We start from the raw sequence: 22,885 nt of genomic DNA, 5'->3' as shown, positions 1-22,885 counted from the left end.
TGAACATCTCTGAACTTGTTTTTGAGTGAAAAAAAAACTTTTTTAAATACTCTTTGTAATGATGTATAACAGAAGGTTATATTATGTTTCTTTCATTAAATACACATTTTTAAAGTTGTGATATTCTTTTTGAATCACCCTGTATTTTAAAGAGGAGTGAGATGACAGGAAAGTACCACGACAAGGTCAGACGGTGTTGGCGAGCTTTAGCCCGCGTGACCCGCTACGCTCAGGGAGGCTGGCCGCCACCTGTTGCAGATGCCGCCGACGCTGCTGTCGATGCTGGGCGGGGCGGGCGCCGGCGTGGGCGTGGTCAGCCCCGCCACGTGGCTGATGGCGCCGCTGCTCGCCATGGGCCTCACCGCCTACTACCGCTACGCCTCCGTCGACCCGGAGACTCACCCCATCAACGCGCGCACTCTGCTGCCGGAGTACGATTTCGTCGTCGTGGGCGGCGGCTCCGCGGGGGCCGTAGTCGCCAGCAGGCTCTCCGAGGTGCGTACACACAGCTGTAACTACTGCCTACTCCACGCTTATTGCTGTTGTAATGGACTGGGGTGACAGACGTCGTGGGATACCTCCCAGCATCGTGTCGGACATCCTTTTAGCGCAGCTTCTAAACGAGTTTTGGCACTCAATAAATCTTTGGAAGTACTTTGCAGAAATATTGACCCATGTTGCCTATACAGCCGTTCACAAGTGCGAAAGTGTTGCCGGAGCAAGATTTTGTGCACGAAATTACCTCTCGGTTTGTCCCATAAATGTTCGACGGGATTCATGTCGGGCGATCTGGGCGGCCGGATCACTCACTCGAATTGTCCGGAATTCTGTTCAAACCAATCGCTAACAGCTTGGCCAAGTGAGATGGCGCTTTATCGTCCATAAAAATTCCATCTTTCTTTGGCAACTTGACGTCCACGAAAGGCTGCAAATGATCTGCAAGTAGCCGAACATAACCATTTCCAATCAATGATCGGTTCAGTTGGACCATCCCATGTAAACACAGTCCACACTATTACGGAGCCACCACCAGCTTACACGGTGCTTTGTTGACAACTTGGGTCCGTAACTCCGCTGGGTCTGTGCCACACTCTAATCCTACCGTCAGCTCTTACCTATTGAAATCGGGATTCATCTGACCAGACCGCGGTTTTCCAGTCGTCTAGGGTCCAACGAGCCGAAGAGGGGCGCTGCAGACGATGCCGTGCTGTTACCAAAGGCACTTGCGACAGTCTTCTGCTGGCACAGCCCATTAAAACCAAATATCGGCGCACTGTCCTAACGGACTCTTTCGTCGTGCGTTCTACATTGATATCGGCAATTATTTCATACAGTATTGCTTGTCTGGTATCACTGACGCAAACGCCGCTGCTCTCTGTCGTTGTGTGAAGGTCGAGGGCCACTGCGTTGTTCGTGGTGGGAGGTAATGCCTGAAATGTGATATTCTCGGCGCACCGTTGACACTGTGGCCATCGGAATACTGAATTCCCTATCGATTGCCGAAATGGAATATGCCATGCGTCTAGCTCCATCCACAATTCCGCGTTCAAAGTCTGTTAACTGCCGTCGTGCGGCTACAAATCAGTTCGGAAATTTTTCCCATGAATCACCTGGATAAAATGGCGGCTCCACCAATCCACTGCCCTTTACACCTCGTGTACGCGATACTACAGCCGCGTACCACCTGTACATGTGCATATCGCTATGGCACGACTTAAAGGTATGTCACCTCAGTGCATTAGCTATATTTTTTAATGTTGCTGAGTAACAGTCATACAACATTTTTTAGAGGAACACACCGCCATTTGACAATTTTATTGTTTATTTAAGTACAACCCACGTTTCGGCCTTTTATGCCGTTTTCAAGTATTTCATCATATATCAGCAAATCGGCATCAGTAAATCACCAGAAATAATCGTGGGAGATGATGTGCTCTCACGATTAATTACTGAACTGTGATTTTACATCTGGCATTGCATGGGGAGCCAATGTATTTCTTATGACCAGCTTTGAGCCTGACAACGTGTGAAGTGTCCTGCAATGTATGTTAAAAGACATTAAATCAGATACTTGAAAATGACGTAAAAGGCCGAAACCTGGGTTGTACTTAAATAAACAATAAAACTGTCAAATGGCGGCGTTTTCCTTTAAAAAAGTTATATCTTTGTTTGTAAGATTTGTAACATAAAATGCCGAAACTGGTTATCTCTTTCTACTCATTCCCAATAAAAACTCTTGTGCGTGACTACCAGCTCGCCTGGTGATCAGCTGAAAACTTCCACGATTTTCTAATGAGCCGATTTTCGCATAGCCCGCTCAACTCCTCGGAGCAGTGAACGAAAGTCATAAACAGACGTTCCCCGGCCCTCTTCCTACTGACTCCTTCCTCGGCGTCCGCCTCGCCCCATCCCTCTGGCCTTCGTGCTGCTGTTTGCCGGGAGTCGCAGTTTGCGCTCCGCTCCACCTGGAGCCAGTGCCTCTCTAGTGTCTCCCTCGTGCCTTCCTGGTGCAGATCCCCGGCTGGAAGGTGCTGCTGCTGGAGGCTGGAGGGGACGAGAACGAGGTGACGGACGTGCCGTCGCTGGCGGGCTACCTGCAGCTGTCGCAGTTCGACTGGAAGTACAAGACGGCGCCCGCGGGGCCCGACTCGCCCTACTGCCTCGCCATGGTCGCCGACCGCTGCAACTGGCCGCGCGGAAAGGTCTGTAGGCGCGCCACTAGCAGCCGCCGGAACGCCACGCCACTGCCCTAGCGGGAACACCGTCTTATTTCTTTTCTGGCGGTACTCAATGATTAGCTACGTTTGGGATGCGAATTCTCAAAACTGTGGCAATTTGTGGGTCCGAAGCAGAGAAGGCAATGGTATACGGTATCCAAGATACAACAAATATCGAAATTCTGTAGATATAGCAGCGATATTAACACATCGACATTGCGACACTATCGTTACCTTCGACCATTACCTGGATTTTGATTTTTTTTCTATACAGTTTTACTAGGTATTAGATGTATAACAAAACGTTGTTGTGACGATGTGTCTGAGGACGCTATTCCCCGCAAGTCTCCTCATCTCTGCTTGAACACAGCCCACATCCACTTAGATCTGCTTACTGTAGTCAAGCCACGGTCGTCCTACATTGGTGTTGTCGGTTTAGGACGTAATTTTACACCTAATTTAACGAATATACTGGCGCTTTTGTATTTTATATTTGCATCTTCTTATTACTCCAAACCAACGCGGTTACGCTGGAATGTGTTCCCGCTATGTGAGTATATGTATGAAGTTTATATTTTTGAAGACCATATGATGACAGCAAGTTCCTGTCGAAACCGTCATCGTGAAATAAATAATATTTAGCGACATTGGCTTCAGAATTAATTTATTTCGAACAAATAAGCGATGTTATTCCAATACAATTTTTACACGCGAGGCTTCTCCACGTAACAAGAGAAATTATTTATATTCCTGCACATGTTGTGTGCTATAGAGCCACTGCTTCTTTTAGTCAAGTTCTATAAACTATTTTCTCTGTAGTGTCTCCGTTAATATACAATTTTTACACGCGAGGCTTCTCCCTGTAAGAAGAGAAACTGCCGCGCGGGATTAGCCGAGCGGTCTCAGGCGCTGCAGTCATGGACTGTGTGACTGGTCCCGGCGGAGGTTCGAGTCCTCCCTCGGGCATAGGTGTGTGTGTGTTTGTCCTTGGGATAATTTAGGTTAAGTAGTGTGTAAGCTTAGGGACTGATGACCTTAGCATTTAAGTCCCATAAGTTTTCAGACACATTTGAATATTTTGAACAAGAGAAACTATTTATATTCCTGCTCATGTTGTGTGCTATAAAGCCATCCCTTCCTTTAGTCAAGTTCTATAAACTACTTTCTCAGTAGTGCCTCCGTTAATATAGGTTTAGCGCAACCAAGCAGTTCCGTACATTTTCTTCGATTTCAAAGCAATCAAAATGCAGAAAAGAAATCCTTAATAAAAATTAAACAAATTCCAGGACAAAATTGTGTGCGCATTACCAATGGAAAACCTCTCACATGGGAAAAAAACAGCGTTTTGGTAGAAACGAACAACTCTTTCTCAAATAAAACAAGCTTTTTTCAATTAATGAAAAACCTTTGTGTCGAATATACACATCTAGCATATATATCACTCAAACGATTTATGGAAAACTTACTCCATTTTATGACTGACGTTGCGGCTGCACTCAGAAGATCTTCAGTTTGACCATTTGCTATTAAATTTCTGAAAATGCTCGCGTCTGACGGGCGAAACAAGCAAAAATAAAAGTGGTACGGACTTGGGGCTGCTGGACAATCTTATTTACCGAAAAGTTGTTACATCGTTACTTCATGAAAATCGTGACGTCTGTAGTTGGGAGATACTAACAGGACAGTGGCGTACACTTTGCTGCGCCTTTCACGAATAGTTTAGGACATTCTGTCGCGTAAAATAAACACGCAGCACAGAGAAGCAATGCATACCGAGAAAACGAATCAATATTTTTCCGTAACCCACCGCGATCATCTTTGTGTGGGAACTGGCGCGTAAGGGAGCCAGGCGATATGAGTACTCAGAATAGAATGGGGGGGGGGGGGGGGGTGACCAAAACTCATTCTCTAATTTGTTGTTGCTGTGGTAGCTATCAGTCACTTTGTTACACTGTTCCAAATATAGATGGAGGAGCTGAGAGTGTTTTGAAAGGATATATTGTTCATGACGCTGATAATCAACAACACGTACCCTGCGGTGGCAAAGTCGTGGGACACCTCCTGATAGCCTGTCGGACCTCGTAGTGCAGCATCTCGACGTGACGTGGACTCGACAAGTCTTTGGAAGTCCTCTGGAAACATATTGTGCCAGGCTGCCTCCATAATTGCGAAAGTGTTGCCGGCGCAAAATGTTGTGCACGAACTGTACTTCCGACTACGTCCCACAAACGTTCGATGAAATTCATGTCGGGCGGTTTGTGTGGCCAAATCATTCGCTCGAATTGTACAGAATGTTCTTCAAAGCAAACGAGTAGAATCGTGGCCTGCTGACATGGTGCACTGTCATCCATAAAAATTCCATCGTTGTTTGGAAACAAATGGTCTCCAACATAGCCATTTCCAGTCAATGATCGGTTCAGTTGGACCAAGGGCCCAGTCCATTCCACGTCAACACGGCCACCATCAGTTTGCACAGTGCCTTGTTGACAACTTCGGTCCATGGCTTTGTCCGGTCTGTGCTACATCCGAACCCTACCACAAACTATTACCAACTGAAATAGGAACTCACCTGACAAAGTCACTGCTTTCGAGTCCGTCTAGGGTCCAACCGATATAGTCGCGAGTCCGGGAGAGGCGCTGCGGGGCACGTCGTGTTGTTAGCACCGCACTCGCCTCGGTTGTCTGTTGTTATACCCCTCTAACGCCAGTTCTCGCCGCGCTGCACAAAACCGATAACTCCGTCATACGTTTCACATTGATTTCTACGCTAATTTCATGCAATACTGGTGCTCTTGGGCGTTAAGTCAAGGCCGTCGGCCACTGCGTTGTCCTTGGTGAGAAGCAATGCCTGAAACGTGTTCTCTCCACACTCTTGACATTTTAGATGTCAGAATACTGAATTCCCTACTAACGATTTCCAAACTGGAATGTGCTATGCGTCTAGCTTCAACTACCATTCCGCGTTCAAACTGTGATAATTCCCGTCGTCGACGATAATCATGTCGGGAAATCGTTCACACGAATCACCCGAGTACAAATGACAGTTTCGCCAATGCACTCCAATTTATCCTTGTGTACGCCATACTACCGTCATCTATATATGTGCATATAGCTTTCTCATGACCTCAGTGTTCATTTTCGGTTTACCCGTTTTTGAGAACCTGTATACCAGTGATCCACTTCAAAAACTGGAGTTTATACCGTCACAGGAAAGCCAGTCGTTAGCCAGGTACAGTGGATATACTGGCAGAATCTGTTCTCGGACACGAGTGTATTGTGACACGCTGCTGTAGAGACCGTGTAGAGACTGTGCTCTGCCGACAGGTGTTGGGCGGGTCGAGCGTGCTGAACGCGATGATCTACGTGCGGGGCAACCGGCGCGACTACGACCGCTGGGCCCAGCTGGGCAACCCGGGCTGGAGCTACGACGAGGTGCTGCCGTACTTCAAGAAGTCGGAGGACCAGCGCAACCCCTACCTGGCCAGGACGGCCTTCCACTCGACAGGGGGGCTGCTCACCGTCCAGGAGGCGCCCTGGCGCTCGCCGCTCGCCGTCGCCTTCGTGCAGGTAGGTAGGCAGGCAGACAGCCAGACAGCAAGCACTCTCTACTCCTCTCCCTGCTCTGCAGTTCACACTTGCATTTTGTAGCAAGAACTCCGCAAATAGGTGTATCTGAGCCACTACTGCTTTCGTAGCCTGTAGCCAGGTCATCAGATTTATACACTCCTGGAAATGGAAAAAAGAACACATTGACACCGGTGTATCAGACCCACCATACTTGCTCCGGACACTGCGAGAGGGCTGTACAAGCAATGATCACACGCACGGCACAGCGGACACACCAGGAACCGCGGTGTTGGCCGTCGAATGGCGCTAGCTGCGCAGCATTTGTGCACCGCCGCCGTCAGTGTCAGCCAGTTTGCCGTGGCATACGGAGCTTCATCGCAGTCTTTAACACTGGTAGCATGCCGCGACAGCGTGGACGTGAACCGTATGTGCAGTTGACGGACTTTGAGCGAGGGCGTATAGTGGGCATGCGGGAGGCCGGGTGGACGTACCGCCGAATTGCTCAACACGTGGGGCGTGAGGTCTCCACAGTACATCGATGTTGTCGCCAGTGGTCGGCGGAAGGTGCACGTGCCCGTCGACTTGGTACCGGACCGCAGCGACGCACGGATGCACGCCAAGACCGTAGGATCCTACGCAGTGCCGTAGGGGACCGCACCGCCACGTCCCAGCAAATTAGGGACACTGTTGCTCCTGGGGTATCGGCGAGGACCATTCGCAACCGTCTCCATGAAGCTGGGCTACGGTCCCGCACACCGTTAGGCCGTCTTCCGCTCACGCCCCAACATCGTGCAGCCCGCCTCCAGTGGTGTCGCGACAGGCGTGAATGGAGGGACGAATGGAGACGTGTCGTCTTCAGCGATGAGAGTCGCTTCTGCCTCGGTGCCAATGATGGTCGTATGCGTGTTTGGCGCCGTGCAGGTGAGCGCCACAATCAGGACTGCATACGACCGAGGCACACAGGGCCAACACCCGGCATCATGGTGTGGGGAGCGATCTCCTACACTGGCCGTACACCACTGGTGATCGTCGAGGGGACACTGAATAGTGCACGGTACATCCAAACCGTCATCGAACCCATCGTTCTACCATTCCTAGACCGGCAAGGGAACTTGCTGTTCCAACAGGACAATGCACGTCCGCATGTATCCCGTGCCACCCAACGTGCTCTAGAAGGTGTAAGTCAACTACACTGGCCAGCAAGATCTCCGGATCTGTCCCCCATTGAGCATGTTTGGGACTGGATGAAGCGTCGTCTCACGCGGTCTGCACGTCCAGCACGAACGCTGGTCCAACTGAGGCGCCAGGTGGAAATGGCATGGCAAGCCGTTCCACAGGACTACATCCAGCATCTCTACGATCGTCTCCATGGGAGAATAGCAGCCTGCATTGCTGCGGAAGGTGGATATACACTGTACTAGTGCCGACATTGTGCATGCTCTGTTGCCTGTGTCTATGTGCCTGTGGTTCTGTCAGTGTGATCATGTGATGTATCTGACCCCAGGAATGTGTCAATAAAGTTTCCCCTTCCTGGGACAATGAATTCACGGTGTTCTTATTTCAATTTCCAGGAGTGTAGAAGCCCCAACTTTCCTAGTTAAAACCATAATGTCCGTTGGGCATCCTATATTGCTCGCCAAGTTGTGTAAATGTTTGACTGTTTGCAGGTACATTTGTGTTTTTATCCAATCTGATAATTATGTGCTTATGGCTCTGGTGTTATTTTAATGTATAGAGGTTCAATCATTATCTCTGTGTATTTCTTGTTGTTCAAATATGCACCTGAGGATGTGTCTACAAGCCTGGGAACCTGCAGTGCCTTACTAAAACTGGTTCAATATACAGATGTTTGCGGAGTTTCTGCTACAAGTGCGCTACCACAGCTGCGGACATCCACGTCTCAGAGTCGTTCGTAATTCACACTTGGTGTTTGGTAGGGGGTGCATGGAACCCCTCTTAGCCTGTTTATCGACCATTCCATTCTCGAAATGCCGATCGCAAAACTAATAACCTCGATCTTTCCCCTGCGAGCTCTGACTGCTGTAATGCCGGCCGGGGTGGCCGAGCGGTTCTAGACGCTACAGTCTGCAACCGCGTGACCGCTACGGTCGCAGGTTCGAATCCTGCCTCGGGCATGGATGTGTGTGATGTCCTTAGATTAGTTAGGTTTAAGTAGTTCTAAGTTCTAGGGGACTGATGACCTCAGGAGTTAAGTCCCATAGTGCTTTGAACTGCTGTTATGTTTCTTTCCCATTACATTTTCTATGTGACAACTCGAATTTAAGTTGGTCCTCATTGTAACCCATAGGTCTGAATCAACCTTCTTTAAATTTGTGTGATTTATCGTGAAACCGAAATGCAACCTTTCTTTTTTTTTTTTTTTTTTTTTTTTGTTCTCAGGACCTCACACATCTTATTCTTCTGATTTTGTAACCCGTTTTCGCTGCTTGCATATATCCTGTCTAAATCATTAAGCAATACCTTTGGATCTTCTGGTGACTTTGCTAGACGGTAAACGACATCATCTGCAGACAGTCTAATAGGCTGCTCAGATTGTCTCCTATATCCTTTATACTGGGTGGTCAGAAACAGTCGGAAAAGCTTGTAAGGGTGTTGCAGCGTTGTTAAGAAAAAATTCCATACGTTTCGCCTTCTCCGAATGAACTAGCATTGAAGCCAGCCAGTCAGCCTGTTTCTCGAGTAAATTCAAACAGCCCGTGGTGTTTCACAATATTCGAACACAGCATATGATGTAATTGATATCAATGATACAGGTCTATAATTCAATGGATTACTTCTGTGATCTGTTAAACTTTTCAGTATTTAGTTACAGTTCTTTCGTCGAGAGAGTTCTTAACTGAAAGCTTTGCACTTATGAAGTAATGAAGTACTTCGCTACACCGAGCGCATCTACACCACCACCTGATCAAAAGTATCCGGAGGTGCCAATGTAAAACGGAATTGACCACAAGATGTGAGGAGAGACGGACCCGCTACTGTAAAAGGATTATGTGGGTGGGGGGAGTGTTGCGTTGTCAGGGGAGAAGCAGTGAAAGCAGAATGGGGTGGTCGGGAGAGACCTAGAACTTGGACTGGTGATTCAGAGCGACACGTCCATCAGGGAGAGTTCAACACTTCTACAGCTACACCAGTGAGTTGCTGGATGTGAGGTGGAAACGTGAAGGAACGATCACAGCTAAAGCAAGACCATCAAGACTTCACGTACTGACAGACAGTCACCATCCATCATTATGAAGGGTGGTTGTAAGAAATCGCATCAAGTCAGTGGAAGTAACACCTCGTGAGTCCAACCAGTACAATCAATGCACACAGGGAGTTAAAAAGAAGTCACTCGTACAATGCTCGAGGGGCTTCAGACAAGCAACACACTTATTAATAATCCAATAACCCCAAAAGTGTAACTAATATTTCAGCCATGGTGGTCTGTATGCAACACGTTACGACCTATTTTGGTGTTGTTCGGTCATACTGTTCATTTACTATGACTTCCCTCATTTCAAGGTCACTGACAGCTGTCAGTTCTGTTTTTGGTAACTGGCGCAGTTCATCGCAATCAATCCTGCCTCACACTAACATTACTGGCGTTCTCTTTCATGAGTATAGACGTAATTGTCTGGTGACAGAGTTGGCTGCTTTTCTCGCAACACGGTACACTATCGAACGTATCTCCACTTTTTTGCATTGTAACAACACGAAGTTGTAGTCTCACTAAATTAGAATATGCAGGGAATTATGTTCAAGTTCGTGTTTGTTAATCCCGTAAGTGGAGTGGTGCGGCTGATTTTTACATAGAGTAGACGACACATCAATACTCAAAATGCACTTATCAAAATTTACAGATACTTTTGCTGACGAACACCGATATAAAACTACTATAGTCAAAGTTTTAATCGTTTTAGACATTTACAGGGTAGTGCACCAGTGTTTCCGAAACCTCTCTAAATGGGGTTGTGGCCAGCGTAAATTTGTCTACTCTAAGGGCTTAATGGGAAATAAACTTCTGAAAGTCCTGGCAGTAAGTGGCACTTTACCGTGTAGTACTGAAAGTGGAAACAACAAATGGCAAATTCAAATGGCTGCGTTAAGCTGCTGAAGCCGATTGGCTGAAAGGCCTGAAAGATCGGTAATTTCGTGCGGCTGTTTGGAGTTGGCGACGTCGAGAAGCCAGGCAGTAGCCCTCAGGGGGTGCGAGAAGGAGCCGCGGTCCCTTTAAAGTGGATGTGGTGATTTCAGAGTCGCTTGTACGGAGCTGGGAATGAGTGATCCTCAAAGCTCGATGAAGCTCTGCCAGAACGGAAAATCTCGAAAGAGTTCGCAGCTGCATTCACTTGTGCGTGCGTTGAATTTCGACAGTCTTCTCTGGTGGTGTGAGGGACTGTTGCGTTTTTGTGACTGTACGCATCGTCTGTAGGCAGGGGCCTTGCGTGAAAACGTGGACAGACTAGCTAGCTCGAGGTAATGTTCGACGAACGAAGTGGACTTTGCCAGCTGTAAGTTGTAATGGTCGCCTGGTCGTAGATACAGCTAATTGCTATAATCGCACTATTTCACTCCCATTTACGGAGCTTGTTAGCACTTGATGTTAGGTTGGCGCCATTAAAATGCATTGTGTTGTGGTAATCGCTGCTACTTGCTGGATCGCTACTGTCTCTCGATGCTGATGCTGGCTCTACATCTGGTTCTCTAGGGTTAAAAACATGAGGTCCCGTGTTTTTTATGTGCTTTTGATGATAAAGAACGAGCGAAACCAACAAATATGTAAACTTCAAATATTTATTACTCTGGTGGCCATCTTAATTCCACTGTCCACCAAAGACCATGACTCAACACAAAGTAGTACTTCCGTTACATGTTCTTTGCATTGTTTATCCACCTCAAACAATAACACACAAACACACTTTACCAAAGTGACATTCCGACTGCCCCTCGACCCTTCTTGCTGCTCGTATTTATAACATTGTCAAAGAAGTACTAAAAAGAGATATAGTTTACAAGTCACATGTACATCTGTTATCATAATTTGTGCAGAAAAGTTATTAATTTGCATCGAGTGACATAATTTAACATGTTATTAAAATGACAGACAGATTTGTTGACTTGACAGAATAATTCTTTGTTACAAGAAGGCCGTTTTTTAGAAGTTTGTCAATTGACTTCTCTAATTTGCATAAATAAGTAAATAACATGAATTATTAAGAATTACATTGGTTTTCGTCTAAAATAGGATTGATTTCGTGAATACTGAGTGAAACCGCTCCTAGTGAACAAATAGGTTTCACTGGCTGATTTTTATTTAAGGAGATCCAAAATACCTAAGTTGTCCAGTATTTTTCGTACTTCATATTAATTATTTAAGATGAACTTAGTGTTTTTACATGATGACATTTGCTGTATCAGTGATCAAGTGATATAAGCTTTTGTGTGGATCAGTTACTCAGTATAATTTAATGGGTTGACTGTTTATGGAGACATGTTATTCAATCATTGTTAACATACACAATAACTTTTCTATAATCATAAATACTCGTTAAACTGGTTGAATTTGGAGGGTATCGCATACTTCGGTACAGTAAAGCCTTTAATATGTTCCGTTACAAAGTCAAATCAATAAATTACAGATGTGTCCGCGAAAACTCGAAATCTGTTTTCCTGTGACTTTAACTTGTTGACTTGGAGCAATTTCGTGTTTTACTGTTGTGGAGATTTTTGATGCAAGGGGCCATGTATGAACTGTCGGCGGATCGGAATCTTTCCTAAAGGCAGTCAGATAGCTGCAGGGCTTCTAGTTATCGGCTTTGGAATACTGAGCCCCGAACCTCGAATCGAAGCGAGGCTGGTAACAATTATTTCGAATGATTTAACAGTGTAGCAGTACAGAAGCTAGCTAGGTTGCAAGTAAATGTTTGCGATAAATGTGCGGAGCAGTACGTCGTGCAGTCGGTTTCGCAGGCCACACAGGGCTAAGTTTGTGGCTGCAAGCCCGACTGGGATAACCCACTAGGGATCCCGGTTACGGACGAAAGCAACGTTTGGGGGAGCCTCGGCTACTCGGCTACTACGTGCGCTGCCTGCCCCTGGCCTGGCCTGGCCTGGGCTCAGACCGTGCCGTGCCGTACCGCAGCGCCGCACTTTGCCCACAGGGGGGCCAGCAGCTGGGCTACGAGCACCGCGACTGCAACGGCGAGCGCCAGACCGGCTTCATGATCGCGCAGGGCACCATCCGGCGGGGCTCCCGCTGCTCCACGGCCAAGGCCTTCCTGCGGCCCGTGCGGCTGCGCAAGAACCTGCACGTGGCCATGCACGCGCATGCCACCAAGTTGCTCTTCGAGGGCGGCCGCGCCGTCGGAGTCGCGTTCATGCGGGACGGCGTCCAGCAGGTGAGTGCCGAGACAGACAGACACACACACACACACACACACACACACACACACACACACACACACACAGAGAGAGAGAGAGAGAGAGAGAGAGAGAGAGAGAGAGAGAGAGAGAGAGAGAGAAAGGAGTTACCTACGTCTACATATAGAGGCGGGAGGGGGGGAAATAAATCCGGCCTGGAAAATGTTTCATGCACCTTCAGTTAAGCAAACCAACTTACATAATTTCATGAAACTTCCTGGCAGATTAAAACTGTGTGCCCGACCGAGACTCGAACTCGGGACCTTTGCCTTTCGCGGGCAAGTGCTCTACCATCTGAGCTACCGAAGCACGACTCACGCCCGGTACTCACAGCTTTACTTCTACTGTAAAGCTGTGAGTCGACCGAGACTCGAACTCGGGACCTTTGCCTTTCGCGGGCAAGTGCTCTACCATCTGAGCTACCGAAGCACGACTCACGCCCGGTACTCACAGCTTTACTTCTACTGTAAAGCTGTGAGTACCGGGCGTGAGTCGTGCTTCGGTAGCTCAGATGGTAGAGCACTTGCCCGCGAAAGGCAGAGGTCCCGAGTTGGAGTCTCGGTCGGGCACACAGTTTTAATCTGCCAGGAAGTTTCATATCAGCGCACACTCCGCTGCAGAGTGAAAATCTCATTCTGGTTACATAATTTCCTTTGACAATTAATTTTATTTCAAACACTTTAAGGTGTATACGATATTGCAGTGCCTGTGTTATTCCGAATTACGATGCAAGGCTCCTTCGGACGTGCATGCGAAGTGTATTCGCAGTTGCGGATATGGACAACCATCAGCTGTGTAATGGAATGGTGACAATGAAATTTTGTGACGGACCGGGACTAGAACCCGGGTTTCCCGCTTATCGCGAGCGGCCGCCTTGCTGTTTGGCTGTCCGAGCACGTCTCACTGCCAGCTCCGTACTTCCGTACGTCGTCGACGACGCGTCTACAACCTGTACTACTCGTACCACTCGTACATCCGTTACGTATGTTCCCGTACAGGAGAGACATTTTACTTGAAAGTCGCTTTCCAGGTGTCGGCGGATAAATACGATACTGCAGTGGCTGTGTTATTCTGAATTCTGGGTTCAAGTCCCGGATAGGCACAAACTTTCACTGTCGTCATTCCATTATACAGCTGACGGTTGTTCGTATTCGCAAGAGCGGAGACGTTTCATGCACTTTAACGTATGGTTATTTTAATTAATGGCGTAGTCAGAAGTAACAATATGAAAAAACCAATATTTTTCACCGTTTCGTTTTCCAAGGGGAGAGCGTAGCAAAAAAAAAAAAAAAAATGGTTCAAATGGCTCTGAGCACTATGGGACTTAACATCTATGGTCATCAGTCCCCTAGAACTTAGAACTACTTAAACCTAACTAACCTAAGGACAGCACACAACACCCAGCCATCACGAGGCAGAGAAAATCCCTGACCCCGCCGGGAATCGAACCCGGGAACCCGGGCGTGGGAAGCGAGAACGCTACCGCACGACCACGAGATGCGGGCGAGGGCGTAGCATTTACAACATAATTCAAAAGTACCTCCAGGGTTACAGAACACGACTGCGCAAAAAATACAATGCAGAAAACAGACACGCATCAGTGGACAGAGCGTCTCTCCAAGTTTGCATTTCACACTACAAGTGCTCAGTGTTGGCTTCGTTTGTGGTGCGCCAAGCAACAATTCGTGGATCGAAGCCGTTGTTCGGGAAGGCGCGGAGGCACACCGTTACGCGATTCTGGTAATTAGGTTGCCTATCTGCAGGTGCGAACTAATACGATGTGACAATACGGTGATAAAGGGTTAACAATGAAACTTGAGGATAGCACAACCTATAGGCGGTGTTGTGACTTCGCAAGACAGCCAAGCCACTATGATTGGTAGCCGAAAGGCACGCGTCTAAGCTCACGCAGGCTGGCGTGAGGTCTGGAACAGTTATAGGAGTTTATAGTAGGAAGAAAAGTACGTAGCTTCTGGAATACTTAACTTTAATCCATAATTGGTGAACATCGGTCTGACGGTACATGCATCACAAGATAAATACCAAATGATAATGGCGCCTTGCTAGGTCTTAGCATAGCCTTCAGCTACGTCATTTGCTAACTATCGTCTCGGCAAATGAGAGCGTAATTTGTCAGTGAACCATCTCTAGCAAAGTCGGCTGTACAACTGGGGCGAGTGCTAGGAAGTGTCTCTAGACCTGCCGTGTGGCGGCGCTCGGTCTGCAATCACTGACAGTGGCGACACGCGGGTCCGACGTATACTACCGGACCGCGGCCGATTTAAAGGCTACCACCTAGCAAGTGTGGTGTCTGGCGGTGACACCACAGGCGCTATCTGTAATTGTAAGAATTCTGCTAACCCTCAGTAGGCTTTCCTTTACAAATGGAACACTGATGTGCACACTAACAAGCAACAAATTGCAATCGGTTCTCTGAAAATTTATCGTGAGACCCATACGTCCCGTCGGTAATCAAAGGGATAAGGTGCAAGAAACACTTTTCGGGCGAGATTTATTTTACTCGTCCCGTACATTAACACTTCAAAAGCGAAATCACGGTGTGTAGTGGAGGGTGCTGTGATACCACCAAATTTTGGGAGCGGTGCGCACGAAGAACGAGTATCGATAGACTTGCCTAACAGTTGCAGTCCCGCTGGTTTTCTCGTCGCCCTAATTATGCCAGACACACTTGAACGGAGGGTATAAGATAAACATAAACAAACGTAAAACGAGGATAATGGAATGTAGTCTAATTAAATCGGGTGATGCTCAGGGTATTAGATTAGGGAAATGAGATGCTTAAAGTTGGAAATGAGTTTTGCTATTTGGGGAGCAAAATAACTGATGATGGTGGAAGTAGAGAAGATATAAAATGTAGACTGGCAATGGCAAGGAAATCGTTTCTGAAGAAGAGAAATTTGTTAACATCGAGTATTGATTTAAGTGTCAGGAACTCTTTCTGAAAGTATTTGTATGGAGTGTAGCCATGTATGGAAGTGAAACATGGACGATAAATAGTTTAGACAAGAAGAGAATAGAAGCTTTCGAAATGTGGTGGTACAGAGAAATGCTGAAGATTAGATGGGTAGATCACATAACTAATGAGAAGGTATTGAATAGAATTGGGGAGAAGAGAAATTTGTGGCACAACTTGACTAGAAGGCATCGGTTGGTAGGGCACATTCTGAGGCATCAAGGGGTCACCAATTTAGTATTGGAGGGCAGCGTGGAGGGTAAAAATCGCAGAGGGAGACCAAGAGATGAATACACTAAACAGATTCAGAAGGATGAAGGTTGCAGTAGGTACTGGGAGATGAAGAAGCCTGCAGTAGATAGAGTAGCATGGAGAGCTGCATCAAACCAGTCTTCGGACTGAAGACCACAATAACAACTTCGGAGGGATTAATAGGTTTCCCGATACTTCTTCCAGCGTGTTAATATCTCTGGCGTTTATTGAACATCTCCGTAACGTATAATTACGGAAATGTGGTTCTGCCTCGAGCAAAGACACACAGAATTCTTTAAAATCCAAACACGTTTCGCTATAGTATCGCCATCGTCAGTCGGTTCATTTATTTTCTTACAATAACTTACTGATGTTTGTGTGGCCGTTTATCATTTGCAGTGCCAACGGGCTTGCCGCAGTGGTAACACCGGTTCCCGTCAGGTCGCCGAAAGTAAGGGTGTCGGCCTTGACGGGCGACCGCGTCTGCCGAGCGCTCTTGGCCACCGCGCTCCACTCAGACTTTGAAGCCAACTGGGCAGCTGCTCGAATGCGGAGCAGCGCCTCCCGTCACGGAAAATGACAACGGCCACGCGCCCCTCTATATCCGCATCCAGTGACGCCTATCGGCCGAGGATGACACGGCGGTCGGCTGGTACCGCTAAGCCTTCCGAGGCCTCTTCGGACGGAATCATCATTTGCAGTGCATTTGTTCCAGTTGTCATTCTTTTGTCGTTTCCACTGATTCGTGGCTCTGTGTGAACTGTACTTTATAACAGGGATTCATACACTCCTGGAAATTGAAATAAGAACACCGTGAATTCATTGTCCCAGGAAGGGGAAACTTTATTGACACATTCCTGGGGTCAGATACATCACATGATCACACTGACAGAACCACAGGCACATAGACACAGGCAACAGAGCATGCACAATGTCGGCACTAGTACAGTGTATATCCACCTTTCGCAGCAATGCAGGCTGCTATTCTCCCATGGAGACGATCGTAGAGATGCTGGATGTAGTCCTGTGGAACGGCTTGCCATGCCATTTCCACCTGGCGCCTCAGTTGGACCAGCGTTCGTGCTCGACGTGCAGACCGCGTGAGACGACGCTTCATCCAGTCCCAAACATGCTCAATGGGGGACAGATCCGGAGATCTTGCTGGCCAGGGTAGTTGACTTACACCTTCTAGAGCACGTTGGGTGGCACGGGATACATGCGGACGTGCATTGTCCTGTTGGAACAGCAAGTTCCCTTGCTGGTCTAGGAATGGTAGAACGATGGGTTCGATGACGGTTTGGATGTACCGTGCACTATTCAGTGTCCCCTCGACGATCACCAGTGGTGTACGGCCAGTGTAGGAGATCGCTCCCCACACCATGATGCCGGGTGTTGGCCCTGTGTGCCTCGGTCGTATGCAGTCCTGATTGTGGCGCTCACCTGCACGGCGCCAAACACGCATACGACCATCATTGGCACCAAGGCAGAAGCGACTCTCATCGCTGAAGACGACACGTCTCCATTCGTCCCTCCATTCACGCCTGTCGCGACACCACTCGAGGCGGGCTGCACGATGTTGGGGCGTGAGCGGAAGACGGCCTAACGGTGAGCGGGACCGTAGCCCAGCGTCATGGAGACGGTTGCGAATGGTCCTCGCCGATACCCCAGGAGCAACAGTGTCACTAATTTGCTGGGAAGTGGCGGTGCGGTCACCTACGGCACTGCGTAGGATCCTACGGTCTTCGCGTGCATCTGTGCGTCGCTGCGGTCCGGTCCCAGGTCGACGGGCACGTGCACCTTCCGCCGACCACTGGCGACAACATCGATGTACTGTGGAGACCTCACGCCCCACGTGTTGAGCAATTCGGCGGTACGTCCACCCGGCCTCCCGCATGCCCACTATACGCCCTCGCTCAAAGTCCGTCAAGTGCACATACGGTTCACGTCCACGCTGTCGCGGCATGCTACCAGTGTTAGAGACTGCGATGGAGCTCCGTATGCCACGGCAAACTGGCTGACACTGACGGCGGCGGTGCACAAATGCTGCGCAGCTAGCGCCATTCGACGGCCAACACCGCGGTTCCTGGTGTGTCCGCTGTGCCGTGCGTGTGATCATTGCTTGTACAGCCCTCTCGCAGTGTCCGGAGCAAGTATAGTGCGTCTGACACACCAGTGTCAATGTGTTCTTTTTTCCATTTCCAGGAGTGTATATGATTTTCAATCTGCTTAGTGTCACAATGTAGGACCTCAAATAGTTTCACTGTGCTCCGGTTACGCTCATTTCGACTGAAACTTAGTTATGTCACCTAGACCTTCACTTCGCATAACTCTGTCACGAAGCTCTCTATGCCTACGTAGTAACAATCTAACGCGACTATTGCAGCACGCTGCGTCTTTAGCGTCCACCACAACTTGGTTCGGCATATACTGGTCTAAGCATAATTGAACGACGTGATCAGGTAAATGATTGGAGTATGCACGTGTCATATGTGTCGGGACTCCAACTTAATTCTCATAGACGCTGACAAAAGAAAACGCCTATTGACTCGCGTAGAACTTGCTGTAATACTGCATTCTTTAAATCAGCGAGATCGCGTAAGGAACTGAAAGCTAACTGTTGTGGTCAACTGTGACTGCAGCGAAATTTACTTTTTCATAAGGTGGACAGTATCGTACAAGCAGGGTGTTATTTCGTAAAGTGACAACTTCACCGCGTTGTGGAAAGCGTGTCGTAGCCTGAAACAGGTTCCTAACCAGGAGTGTCGTCTATCAGGAGTGTCGTCTCTGTGAACGTTCTCTCTCACTGTTGCGTCATCATCGACTGTAACGTATATAATGAAGCAACTAAGAAGCTTCTTGCTCATCAAATCGAGCGACGTGACGCAGTGGTTAGCAAAATGGATTGGCAACGTACAAGATGGCGGTTCAAACCCGCCCCCGGCCACTCAGATTTAGGCTTCCCCGTGACTTCCCTAAATCGCACCGGGGAAATTCCGGGATAGTTCTTTTCAAATGGGAACGGTAGATTCCCTTTAACTTCCGTGAAACATTCCGAGCTTGTGCTCCGTGTCCAATGACATCGATGTCGACGAGACGTTAAACCATAATTTCCTTTCTTCTTGCTCCTCACCTTGTTACGCAACTTCTCGGTGCAACAATTCATTATATACCAAAAACCGTATACTCTTTACTCTTCATCACCCATAAAACGAGTACTTTTTCCTGTTCTCTAAGTAGCGCTGTCCGACCCAGGGTACATTGAGACACTTTTCAGTCCAATACCAGGCGAGCTGATTGGAGGCACATTGAGTTCCAATTCGGATTGAATTAGCAGTGCAGGCCTTACGCCCTCCCTCCCCCCCCCCCCCCTCCCGTAACCACAGTCAGGATCATGTGTCGGGAAATTTTCTTCATATATACTTTTCATTTGCTACGCACAAAAGTACAGCAGGATATTTGCGTTGTGAGCCTTTGGGGAGTCAGGCACTTTACAGCAAAACACGAGAGGAGCTGGTAATAAGGCAGGAGTAGTTCCAGCATATATACGAGTATACAAGGTTTCCGATAGAACGTAGCTCCGGTTATGATGTCCCACTGGTAAAAGACCACATTTCTGGCCCCACACCGTAAGGTTTTGATCGTAGACGCCAGTTTTAAAAAGCTACCGGAACTGGAAACAATGTCCTAAGTATTTCCAACAGATCGTTTCTTTGGCACTTATCCACAGTTCCCTGTGACTTACTTGAATAGAACTTATCTCCAACAAGAGCCAGACTTGAAGAAAAAATGTGGAGGTATGATTGCCACTAGTTCATATTTACACTGAAATTTCATGCAGTAGTCATGTGTGGAATACATTTGAGCAGTATGTTCCTCGGGATCAAGTGCATGGCTATGTATTATACGACACTATCCGCCTCTGCCCTTCCTCGCTTCCTTCTACCCACCTTTATGTAGATAATGAGTTTCTGGTCAGCATCGCACGGCTAATACTTACTAATTTATTTTGTTAAGTAATAGCGTAACAATTCATTAGTCTGAAGTATGATATAAATCAAATCCCTCAGGTGCTCTCGGCATGACTGATTACTGTTGTACGTCCGAGAGTTCTGCCGGCTGAGTCGGTCGTTCAAAACCTGTGCGTAATGTGGAAACAAGAACTCGAAAGAACGCGTGGCAGCGCACCACTAACACATAAATCGATAATCGCGAATCCTAGAACCAATCCTGTGCAAAGGCATGGAAGAATTTCATCCCTATTCTTGTGTAATGTAAGCACAAGACCTGTCACGAGTAATATTGTGGCCACTTTTCCTCCCTTCCTAGCTTTTGAATTCAAAGTCGCAGAGTTGGGTTCCGACATGAAATCTTTTACGCAGAGACTCTTATACGGGACTACTCTCTGACAACAGAGCACTGGTCTGAAGGAAATTCATTTTCTGAATAACGTTATAACTGCCCACTGGTACTGAATACTGAACCTGCGCTCCAAGGTCACGTTGATGGAAAATTTAATGATGGACGACCAATATTTCACTCCATTATACGGCTAGACCGACAAAAGTCCCAGGATTATACACTCCTGGAAACTGAAATAAGAACACCGTGAATTCATTGTCCCAGGAAGGGGAAACTTTATTGACACATTCCTGGGGTCAGATACATCACATGATCACACTGACAGAACCACAGGCACATAGACACAGGCAACAGAGCATGCACAATGTCGGCACTAGTACAGTGTATATCCACCTTTCGCAGCAATGCAGGCTGCTATTCTCCCATGGAGACGATCGTAGAGATGCTGGATGTAGTCCTGTGGAACGGCTTGCCATGCCATTTCCACCTGGCGCCTCAGTTGGACCAGCGTTCGTGCTGGACGTGCAGACCGCGTGAGACGACGCTTCATCCAGTCCCAAACATGCTCGATGGGGGACAGATCCGGAGATCTTGCTGGCCAGGGTAGTTGACTTACACCTTCTAGAGCAGATTGGGTGGCACGAAATACATGCGGACGTGCATTGTCCTGTTGGAACAGCAAGTTCCCTTGCCGGTCTAGGAATGGTAGAACGATGGGTTCGATGACGGTTTGGATGTACCGTGCACTATTCAGTGTCCCCTCGACGATCACCAGTGGTGTACGGCCAGTGTAGGAGATCGCTCCCCACACCGTGATGCCGGGTGTTGGCCCTGTGTGCCTCGGTCGTATGCAGTCCTGATTGTGGCGCTCACCTGCACGGCGCAAAACACGCATACGACCATCATTGGCACCAAGGCAGAAGCGACTCTCATCGCTGAAGACGACACGTCTCCATTCGTCCCTCCATTCACGCCTGTCGCGACACCACTGGAGGCGGGCTGCACGGTGTTGGGGCGTGAGCGGAAGACGGCCTAACGGTGTGCGGGACCGTAGCCCAGCTTCATGGAGACGGTTGCGAATGGTCCTCGCCGATACCCCAGGAGCAACAGTGTCCCTAATTTGCTGGGAAGTGGCGGTGCGGTCCCCTACGGCACTGCGTAGGATCCTACGGTCTTGGCGTGCATCCGTGCGTCGCTGCGGTCCGGTCCCAGGTCGACGGGCACGTACACCTTCCGCCGACCACTGGCGACAACATCGATGTACTGTGGAGACCTCACGCCCCACGTGTTGAGCAATTCGGCGGTACGTCCACCCGGCCTCCCGCATGCCCACTATACACCCTCGCTCAAAGTCCGTCAACTGCACATACGGTTCACGTCCACGCTGTCGCGGCACGCTACCAGTGTTAAAGACTGCGATGGAGCTCCGTATGCCACGGCAAACTGGCTGACACTGACGGCGGCGGTGCACAAATGCTGCGCAGCTAGCGCCATTCGACGGCCAACACCGCGGTTCCTGGTGTGTCCGCTGTGCCGTGCGTGTGATCATTGCTTGTACAGCCCTCTCGCAGTGTCCGGAGCAAGTATGGTGGGTCTGACACACCGGTGTCAATGTGTTCTTTTTTCCATTTCCAGGAGTGTAGATAACAAGTGGACTACAATAGTGCAGAGAAGATTTTGTTCACACCTCACCCAGCGTAATGGAGCCATACATGCTATGGCGATCCATTGCACCAGGTGCCGTGTGTAACTAAACACAATACGCAGTTGTACACGTACAACTGGTGCCGTCTGTGACATTTTTCAGTTTACAATAAAGGGCTTAATCAAGAAAAAATTAAAAATGCATTTGTAAGCTGCAAGCCTACTTATGGTGCACAAGTTCCGTACAACCAACTGTTGTGCGCGTGACTGTGACAAAGGCTTTGTCTGTAAACTTTAGATGTGTGTCACATACTGCGAAAGTACACGCACATAGCCGGCCGCGGTGGTCTAGCGGTTCTAGGCGCTCAGTCCGGAGCCGCGCGACTGCTACGGTCGCAGGTTCGAATCCTGCCTCGGGCATGGATGTGTGTGTTGTCCTTAGGTTAGTTAGGTTCAAGTAGTTCTAGGGGACTGATGACCATAGATGTTAAGTCCCATAGTGCTCAGAGCCATTTGAAGCATTTTTTACACGCACATAAACAAGTGCGTGCAATGTTTAGTTATTCATGGCATATGGTTACAGCGGTCTCCCAGAGCTGCCCAGTATGACCCAGTTAAGCTGACCTGATGACAGTGGTACACAGACTCGTCGTTGAATTGAGTGAACTCCTGTGGCAGCTTCCTGCTGTTCTTGCATTCTTTTCTCAAATACTTAGAGCATTTAAGCGGCACATGCACGAAATATTTATTCAGATACACTTGTTTATAATTATTACTACATGTTGCGTGCGATATAAAAACTATTAGAAAATTTTCTTATTGAAATAAGTTACTAATGAGATAATGTATCACAATGTGGCAGTGTTGTTGTTGTGGTCTTCAGTCCTGAGACTGGCTTGATGCAGCTCTCCATGCTACTCTATCCCGTGCAAGCTTCTTCATCTCCCAGTAC

General features: G+C 48.2%; 1 protein-coding gene across 1 annotated transcript in view; it reads left to right on the top strand.

The window, feature by feature from the left end:
* LOC126100357 (glucose dehydrogenase [FAD, quinone]-like) overlaps positions 1 to 22,885 on the top strand; it is a 118,784-nt gene that overhangs the window by 64,545 nt on the left and 31,354 nt on the right. The window contains exons 2-5 of the mRNA XM_049910967.1: positions 259 to 495; positions 2,514 to 2,702; positions 6,042 to 6,284; positions 12,446 to 12,682. Coding sequence (XP_049766924.1) covers positions 259 to 495; positions 2,514 to 2,702; positions 6,042 to 6,284; positions 12,446 to 12,682 — 906 coding nt within the window. The remainder of the gene's footprint in view (positions 1 to 258; positions 496 to 2,513; positions 2,703 to 6,041; positions 6,285 to 12,445; positions 12,683 to 22,885) is intronic.

Source organism: Schistocerca cancellata, chromosome 9, assembly GCF_023864275.1.
Source record: "Schistocerca cancellata isolate TAMUIC-IGC-003103 chromosome 9, iqSchCanc2.1, whole genome shotgun sequence".
Taxonomy (NCBI): domain Eukaryota; kingdom Metazoa; phylum Arthropoda; class Insecta; order Orthoptera; family Acrididae; genus Schistocerca; species Schistocerca cancellata.
The sequence above is the reverse complement of the archived record's forward strand: the minus strand, read 5'-3'. Positions and strand labels throughout refer to the sequence as shown.